The sequence below is a fragment of the Protomyctophum bolini genome, assembly GCF_963924005.1.
Source record: "Protomyctophum bolini genome assembly, chromosome: 16".
Classification (NCBI taxonomy): domain Eukaryota; kingdom Metazoa; phylum Chordata; class Actinopteri; order Myctophiformes; family Myctophidae; genus Protomyctophum; species Protomyctophum bolini.
This window is the reverse complement of record NC_137877.1, coordinates 8267501-8277610: the sequence shown is the minus strand read 5'-3', so window position 1 is coordinate 8277610 and position 10110 is coordinate 8267501. Positions and strand designations below refer to the sequence as shown.

The window sequence follows — 10110 nt, the reverse complement described above, 5'->3', positions numbered from 1 at the left end:
AATGTAGGTTTACTTAGTATTTTTCCCTTCCAGTTTCTAATGGTAATAATTCTACTCATATGTCACCGGAATGCACTCACACACTGTTACAATGCTCAGCAGTTGTCTCCACAAGAATGCACAAATGCAGCTCAACTATAGCTGACCATTGCCCTCTGGTGGGCATGCCAAGCACCTGCCGCAAGATTGACTATATATAGAGCATAACTGAGGTTTGTTTGCATTTCTTATGTTACACTGGTAGTTGAAAACAAGTCATTTCATAACCACACACACAAATGCGGACACGGTCACATACATTATATTTATCGACATTAACAAATAAACACCTGCGAGAAACGTTTTTGCACAATTTAAAATTGTTCAGGAGAAAACTACCATCGCCATATTATAGCCCAATTCTCCTATCCAACACTTGGCGTGGCTATATTAGTACCGTGTGAGAGGAGACAGGAGATGTGATGCTGTAAGCACATACCATGCATTCTCGCTCATCTGCTGTGCAGTTGTTGCATATTGTGAGGTTTTAATACGAGGGTGGATATTGGCGAAGAGCTCAGCTCACATTCACCGTACAACAGGAAGAGCCAGGGCCAAGAATGACAGTTGCTCCACTTGGAGCTGAGACGCTCAAGGATTTAAATTGCAGCTTTGAAAGGTCACCTCCTGACAGTCAATCAGTTAGCCCCTAATTAGTTGGTTGCAATCCGCATGAACGTCCTTCAAATTGAATGTATGTCATGGTAAATATGTTGAACATATGAGAGGGCTATACAGTAATATGTCAGTCTAACTTACTTCCATGATCTAAAACTGGCCTCAGTTTACGAGTCTTTTACTAACAGAACGACGACTGTTCAAATTATGTACGTGGATAATATTAATACAAAAACAGAATAATAGCTTACACATGTTAGAGCAGGAAAAGTGCTTGACTAATATGTTTGGTTTAGATTTGATGAAAAGGCAAAAAATGCACACACACGTCTCACTCTGAATATTACATAGCAGGGCTCACAGAGCACGCGGCATGAAAACATTTTCCACGGCCCTGCACATGGTTTGCAGTTCAGCAGAGGACAAAGCGATTGACAGAACTTGTTATTAATGCTTGTAAACTGTGCAGTACGTCAACATTTGAATAGAACTGCCTCGAGATAAATACGGTTTACTTGGGGAGTGGCATATTAACTGTCACGTTTGAAAACCTCAAACAACCAGCAGTCCTTTTCCGAGTAAATTTTGCAATGAAAACACTCCTTAAACATACACATGAATATGTATTCACGTGTGCCAGTATGTGTGGTGTGTGTACACACTGTGTGTGTGTGTGTGTGTGTGTGTGTGTGTGTGTGTGTGTGTGTTTGGGTGTGTGCTTTTTGCCAATTGTGATGTATGTGTTTTGGGTGATTAACCCTGCCTTTTCCACATCATTTTTTTTTGTTTGCCATGCCAACATGTGGGCGTAGGTAGTACCTGTGTTTCCTGTTCCAACACGTTCCACCAGAACAATCGCTGAACATGCGGCAATGCTGTCATGCACCTGTGTGGGAAAAACAAAAAAATCAAAGTCAATTTTGTTGTCATAACCTGATGTTTAAAGCCACTGTCTCACTGTGATCTTCAGAGTGCTAGAGGCAGGATTACTGAGTCCTATTCATTGCTAGATCACATGTTCACACGGCATTGAAAGAGAAAGAATAAAAACGGATTAGCCACGGAAACCATAGCGTCTCTATTCTGATCATGTCATGAAAGTTTCATTCAGCAAAAAATAGCTCAACTTTCAGGGAAAATAGCCAATCTACAAGCTCACACCATGTCGTACTGTGACGTGTTGTGAGCTTGTAGATTGGCTCTTGTCAGTGAGCGGGGGATTTTCTGTAGGGGTGTGTGGGGGGGGGGAATAGACCCCTGGGGGCCCCCGGTCAATGAAGTATAGGAAGTATTTAAGCGGTTAGGCCCAGGCACCAAATCATCAGGTTTCAAAGTTGTGACAGTCACACAGCAGGTAAATAAAAATATGTCCAAACCAGATAAAGATTTCCTCTCTGAACTAAACACAGTTATGTTCCCTCCTGAGACACTCAATTCAAAGGGCTTTATTGGCATGAGAAAACATACGTTTACAATTTACATTGCCAAAGCAGAAAGAACAATACAACAATACAGCAATACAATCAAAACAAGAATGATGTACATTTGAAAGTCAGAATCTTCAATAGATCAATTTCTATGTACCAAGATCACTCGATGCAGGTATAGTGCATGGAATATACACAATGATTAGTCTTTAGGGTGGTTGTGTTCCATTTGATATCCTTCTCCTATCACAGCAACTCACAAATCTTGCTGCTGTGTTTGCACATTGTTGTACTTCGCGCAGCAGATATGGGAGTTTCATGTCTCCCAAGGAGCATTAATTCCAGGTTGCACACTATACTACAGTAAAAGGTCAGCTCATCATGGGCCCGTGTATAAGTATATCACACAATGTGTTTGAGTGAAATGCTGAGCTATTTTGATTGAAACGTCTCCTGCCAGTGTATATCACGGCAGACTTCGCTGCTGCCCCCGGAATGTTGGCATCAAGTATGCAATCCTGACAGACAGCTGCACTGCAATGGCCTTTTTAACATGCCAAACAGGCACAGGCCTCTAAAGACTGCATGCGCCCATAAATAATGTGAATAAGAACTATTTCACATTAGTGAGTTATACAAAATTGACTACCAGTAATTGTTGTATAAACGGTTGGGGGGGGGGGGGGGAATATTCATATGGCCCCTACATTTGAAACTCTGTGATTAAGACAGTAACAATAAAAACAATACATTCAAAAACGATAAACATATTTAAGGACTAGTGACTATTAAACAGCATAGAAGTGACACAATATTCTCCGATTGTGGAAGAACCAGTGACACCCCTCACTTGACAACTTAATCTAACCATTAAATGGCTGCTTGATTATCTCGCGTTCCTTGTTCCTTTTAGCCAAAACTCATCTTCCCTCGATATAAAAAGCAAGGTACTCATTAACTCTAGGTGTTTCCCTGTAGTGGTGCACATGCCGTCTTTCATGCCGTGTTTATTTTGTACATGTTCATTCAGCCCCGCCCTACAGACGTACCGATATCACGCAGTTGCGTAATTTGACAAGGCAGCGCAAAATAGAGAGAATGAAAGCTTGACAGCTGCCGCCTGGCTTATACAAATTATTAGAAAACACTTGCGCTATTATTCATCTTCCGGGTGGGAAATCGTATAGTTGTAGATAATACGTTTGCTTTTATGGCCACTGTGTTGACGAATAATGTTTGGGTTGCTCCGGCTGGGCAGGACGCGCCGTCTCTCCGTAAACCCGCACTATCAATAGATGACGGTCTGAAAGGTGAAGATCATGGACAAGTGCTGTTCAACACGAGGGATGCGATCGCGGCAACTTCTTCCTTTCACGATTACAATTTGGTAGGATATTGCATTATTTCATATTGTGTTATTATGCGGCAGTCAGTTGAAAAGCCTCACAACATGCAGTTTTATAGCTATACTCACAAAGATACGGATCGATCAGTCAGATTGCTACTACAATAAGGCAGTTCAATAAACGATAGAAATGGGCTTTTGACAGTAGGCTATAGTCGCATATACGGATTAATATACTCGTAACCCTATACAATGTATACATGATGTAGGCTATAGCCTATTTTTTTAAATCATTTTAAAAAGGCCAGTCGCGTATTAATTTTAACTGAAACTGTGCTTGTTCAATGGCTGATCTGATAATGACCTTTAATTAACTGGAAACGCTTACAGTGGGCTAGAGCGAGCATGCCCAGGGAATGTGTGAATAGGCTAAAATCGTATTCACGGTTGGGACACCATGAAACTTGGGAAGAAGATGGATAGCGCTGCGCGGAGCAACTGGATGTTCTAATTTCAGCCATGGATTTCCATATAGCTTAGGAAGGAGCACTTCAGAAGGGCGGCTGCTTCAGAAGAGAGAGAGAGAGGCAGAAGTTCTTTCATGTGGCTGACATTCAGAAGTGCAGCTTCAGCGAGGGTTATAGGCTAGCTGGCTAGGCTACGATTAAAAAAGATGGACTGGATATTTTGAAAAAGTCTATGGTATAAATATTCTACTTTAAAGCATCAGTTTTTTAGTCAGCTGGTAGTTTTTGGGGGGCCACGGAATGAATGGTTTTACGTGAGAGGTGGGAATGTAACATAAGGCCATTGGCGAGTTCAGTGTCCATGATACATGTTTTAGTCCTGACTGCTGACTAGTATCCTATGTTTATTTGTAATTACATTTTTGTACAATTAAATATAATAAAGTAGACCTGTTTTTCATGGTAGGCCTATATATATATATATATATATATATATATATATAACTCCCCTAGGCTCAGTTGTAGATGTGACTCCGATCTGTTTCACCTTTCAGGTCAAATCTGAGATGGACAACTACATTTCGTCGTCCCTCCCACCTGGTCTGGACACCAAGAGGTTGTGCAAAAACAGCTCTATAATAATCACAGAGCCCTCGTTTACCGAGGACCTGGGCTCTCCTTACAGCGTCAACATGAGTCTACTGCTGCCCGACGTCACCTACATGCACCCTGGCCTCTGTAGGCCCATGAGACCCATCAAGACAGAACCTCTGTCTCTGTTCCCCACCACAGTCTGTCAGGGCAGTGGAGTACCACCACCACCGCCAACCATATCAGACCACCCCGGGGTGTTGTTCACGACGGCAGACACGACCAGCAGCAACTTTGTCATCAAACAGGAAATGCTGGACTTTCAGGACGTTCCCCTGTTCCAACTTTTGAACTCGGACCTGGAGCATTTCATTCACGGCAGCCCGGTGAACTCTGAGCAACATGGAGGCGCCTCCATGTTGTCCCCGTTGTGTCTTCCTCTCAGCAACGTCCATTTAGGCCCCGTCCAGAACACTGCCAAGCCCGTAGGAAGTCCACGACGGAATGACAGTTATCCATTTACCCCACAGTTAATCCACCAGCGGAGACCCACCTATCTGCCACCCTCTCCGCCTAACTCTGAGCCGGGCAGTCCAGACAGGGGGAAGGGGCTGCTTCACAACCTCTCCCCGCCCCCCTCCTATGAGGCCAGCATTGCCTCCAAATTGACTTTTCACGACCGCCGCAATGTTGGATCAGGAGGGCAGATTTCCAGTTTAGCGCCGGTTCACGGTAAAGATCTGGCGGCTCCTGTTCAGAATTCCAGTGTTGGATTAATCCATGCAAGCCCGGGTCTTATTGGGTCAATTCAGGGTGCAGGCCAGCTAGCACCGGTCCAGACAGTTCAGACAGCGCCGGGTGTCGGTCCACTGTCGCCAGTGCTGGCGACACTTACGTATAACCGGAGGAACAACCCTGACCTGGAGAGAAGGCGGATTCACCACTGTAATATCCCAGGTGAATTGTGTATACTACACTGCGGAAGCTACAGTATATTTCTCTCTCATTGAATGGCTGTAAGGAATTTAACCACATGTACTTCGCTGACTGAGCCCCCCCCCCCCCCCCCCAATACTCAAAATCTCTTCAAAAATAGCCAATCTACATCTCACAAATACGTTGCAAGGTGTGTCACAACGCAACGTGTTGTGAAGTTGTAGATTGGCTATTCGATTTGGCTATAGATGAGCTTTTCGGCAAGCTATATGCACACAGAATAACTCTTCCTACTTCTGGGCCATTTCCACACTTCCTTCACAGGTGTTACATATATGATACTAATAGGAGAAATCAGATCGGGAACAAAGAAAACGTGATCAGGACATGCCTATATGCAGTGGTTCTCAACCTTTTTTAATGTCAAGGACCCCCATAACTCTGACTCAGAGTGTATACAAATGGAACCCACTCAAGGACACTTTGAGACCCACTGGTGTTGCAGTGTTTCCAGTGAGCCGACACGCACAATATAGCAGCACCCTGACTCTGTTTTTACCAGAATGGAACAAAGTCTTCATTAGTATCATCGGTAACACCTGTGAAGGAAGTAGGGAAGTTCTTTCCAAAATGGCGTGTGTGTGCATAGAACCCATTATGACGACATGGTAAGAATGGGGGACAGTACGTTTATGTGGTTAAAAGCCATGGCAAGGCATGATCATTTTAAGACTTCTCCAACTACATTTTTAGCAGTTTCCTAATGTTCATTTATATATCATTCTTTTTCCATCAGGGTGCAAGAAAGTGTACACCAAGTCTTCTCATTTGAAAGCCCATCTACGTACACACACAGGTAAAGGATTTGCTAATAACGCTGTGAAAGAGCCACACCGTTTCCCAGCTTTAATTCTGGGTTTAGTTTGGCATGTTACAAATTCAAGGGAGGAGTGCGAGAATTACAAAATGAAGGAAGGAGCGCAAAACGTTGGCGTTTGTTTAATAAACCCTCATCGTGGCTATACGAGTTGTGCGACTGCTTTTTCCTTTTAAACTTAGTTTGCCATGATGTTACCAGGCAGAAAAACATTCTCTTGGCATGTAGATGCATTCTGTCTGCTGGCTGTCAAATCACATAACCCCTCATGGTTCTCAGAAAGTGGGCAGGGGTCAGACAGGAAACGCCATGATTTATAGGCTGGCTCATAATCAAACTAAATGTGCTACACGAGTCACGACACATACTTCATCAGTTGAATGTTTAAGTCTGGGTGAGTAGAACATACCCAATAGGGCCTATAGTAACGTGAATCACCATTGTTATAGGCCAGGAAAAAATCCCATAGTTTAATACTGTCTTTATGCTCTGTTGTTGTAGGAGAAAAGCCATACCAGTGCTCCTGGGAGGGCTGCGAGTGGCGTTTCGCTCGCTCGGATGAGTTGACTCGCCATTTCAGGAAACACACCGGGTCCAAGCCGTTCCAGTGCAGTGTGTGCAGCCGATGTTTTTCCCGCTCCGATCACCTGGCCCTGCACATGAAAAGGCACCAGAGTTAGAAATGCCCCCCATGATCCAATTATAACTTCAATATCAGTTACCATCATTTGTTGGATGATGGTCCCCCTTTTGAACGGACATTCAAAAAGGGAGGGGGGGGGGGGGGGGGGAGGAAATGAACTCTTGTGAACTCTTTAAGGATTAGACCACTTTCTTCTCAGTTGAACTATTCTATTGTTAGTGCTGGCACAGATGATTGTTGCGTGTTATTTTAAGAAGATCAAATGTTGCCTTTGTTTTGTTTTCTTGTACGTTATCCAAGTAAACCCCAATACTGGGGTAAAAAATTCAGGAAATCCTGCGAAGGAGTCATGTCACAATATTGCATATATTTCAACAGTCAAAATTCTAATGATTCAACTTTTTTTTCCTTTTTCTAAGGGTATTATATTCATTATAATTCTGTTTATGTCACTTCCACGGAAAGGAATTGAACGGTAAAATGAATGCAATATTTACTGTAAGGTCGTGAAAAAATAACCTTTTCTAAAACATCTCAGAAGACCATTTACTAATGCATCATTAAGGGAATTCTATTCTATTCTATTGTGTGCTGTAAGGTGTTTTGACTAGTATAATACTGTTCTACATTGAATGACATTTTTACACCTACAACAAATTATTTATTGTGTCCCGTCATGAATCATGATAATAATATGATATTATATAATATTTCCAAGTAATATTCAGCCTCAATTTAAACCTTGGATGTGCTCACATGTTTCTGTACACACTACACAGTATAGGGTGTTGCATAGGTCGTTGCCACAGTGTATGTGCCTCAACAGTGTCTCTTAATTGAGATGCATAAACAAATGCATAAATGAACACTGAGGATTTATACTATGTACAGTATGACGCACGCACACACGCACACACCATGAAGCCCCATGAATGAAGCCTCGGACATGAATCTGTTTAATAAAACAGAATGCATGTTGCAATACAGTGAGTTAAAGTAAAAGTGATATATGTAGATTAATTCCCCTCCAGGACCAGCAGAACAATAAATTAAGTATCAATCAAGCTCAAACAGCAAAATAAAACTTCTATCCACACAGTGTTTATCTCTGGGTGTAGAAATGAATCGGTACGCATTTCTACACTACTATTGACACACTGAGGATTCATGTTTGATGTCCACTAAGGGAAACCATAATACCAGTTTTAATTCATTGCACTGTAAAAGGGTATGTCGACTGATATAAGGCATATAAGTCAAACCGATGTGTTTCTAAAATAAGTGCCTTATGATGCAACATATAGATATGGTCATCACAACATGATCTTTTTCAGGTACATACTGATAAATGTAATGGTGCTTAATCACCTGCCTGACATCCTTATAATGGAGATGCTGTTTTGGGGGTGTTTGTTTGCAATGCTTAATTTACACATTGAAAATGGACTAATCTACAAGACCTCACGATCTTGTAGATAGTCTATTTTGGGCACACACGACACCGTATAAATCAGGCGTAACTGAAGTTTCAGAGTGCATAGAAATAATTGAAGCATGGTTTTAGATCAATGAAAGGCTACATTTAACTCTAACTATATACATTTTTACCTTAACCTATATCACTGACGGTCAGGGCCATAGTGTCACCTATTGTGTTCTTGTCTAAACTAAACTGAAGTTTGTATAGCTCCTTGACTTAAACATACTTCTACAAGGCACAATATTTTGTTCTAAATATAGATTTCAATAACAAGCAAGATATCCATTCTTCTCCGTTATGAAAGCTATAGGAATTATGACCAACAATGTACACAATGTACAGTAACAGAATGGCACGTACATTATGAACCCCTCCAGCTATACCTTTTATCTGTCCCTCTATACTGTAGGTCTGAACACGTTACTGATTTCCATCATATTGTACAAGAATAATATTTGTTTATTTTCAAAGTGCCTTTTAACATCGTCTCCATGCATGGATACAAGAAAGTTATCTGGCAGACAAAATGAAGATGAAGATGTGAAATTGTATGCTTGATGCCCTTGCTGCCTACACTAATTAATGGGTGTTGTATGACCAAATTAATTTGTAATTTGAATATGAGCATAATTACCATGTTGAGATATCCATATTGTTTGTCATCATTGATTACATTTGCTTGTTGTGAAACATTGTTTAATAATTATATTTGAAACACAATAGTTCCTTTTGAAGTATTCTACAAGTTATCATATCAATGTTGTTGCAGTCTACAGTATCACTTGGAGTCTATCTGTGGTTGAGATTCAGTGTTGAATGCAACAGTGAGTTATTGCAGTATCCTTTTAATTCATTGATTTATTGATTTGACATTGTATGAGACACTCATGTAAAGTGTAACACAAGATTGTATAGCAGTAGCGTACATTGTATCCTAACTCAATGTGCTAGGCAGCTAGTGCAACAACCTGACCGACAGTGAATTTCCAAATAAAATGTTTTGCGTTGCCATTCTTTCTTTCTTTCTTTCTTTTAAATCAGGGAGTCCCTATTGTCTCAACACCAGTGAACTAGAAAAAGTGCTCCTCTGAGGAACATCTGTGATGTTCGGACAAAATGTGTAGGAGTAATATAAGCGTGTTGTGTTTTGAAAAATATAGATGTTTGCAAAAATGTGCGTCCTGGTGGCGCTATAATAGGGAAACGTTGAAAGGGTGGCATTAACTCTTTGTCTGGCACCATTGAACTCCAGCGCTGTGGCTCCCCTGCCAACAGGATGCATGGGGTCTTTTATTTCGAAAACCGATTTCGAATTCACCCCATAACGAACAGGAAGCAAAATCGCCTATAACTAATGTGGCAATCATAACCTTAAAAGTCATCAGAAGTGTTAATATTGTAACTGCGAGGTAGCAACACATTTTAATGAGCCCCTGACATCGATGGTGCCAGAGATTAGCTGTAAACAGATGGACGGACGGACGGTTCACACACGGACGGACGGACGGACAGACAGGGAGCAAAACATACTCCGAGTCTGGACGGACCGACAGACAGACAGACGGACAGGGTGCAAAACATACTCTGAGTCTGGACGGACGGACCGACAGACCAACCGACAGACAGGGTGCAAAACATACTCTCACCCTGGATAATCTGTCAGAAATTGGAACTATATGAATTGGAA

General features: G+C 41.8%; 1 protein-coding gene across 1 annotated transcript; it reads left to right on the top strand.

The window, feature by feature from the left end:
* Nucleotides 1–3166: 3166 nt before the first annotated feature.
* klf5b (Kruppel like factor 5b) lies at nucleotides 3167–9394 on the top strand. Its single transcript, XM_080786260.1, has 4 exons — nucleotides 3167–3471; nucleotides 4451–5444; nucleotides 6220–6279; nucleotides 6802–9394. Exons 1-4 carry the CDS (start codon nucleotides 3295–3297, stop codon nucleotides 6978–6980), a joined length of 1410 nt encoding a protein of 469 aa, XP_080642386.1. The 5' UTR covers nucleotides 3167–3294; the 3' UTR covers nucleotides 6981–9394.
* The last annotated feature ends 716 nt before the right edge of the window (nucleotides 9395–10110 follow it).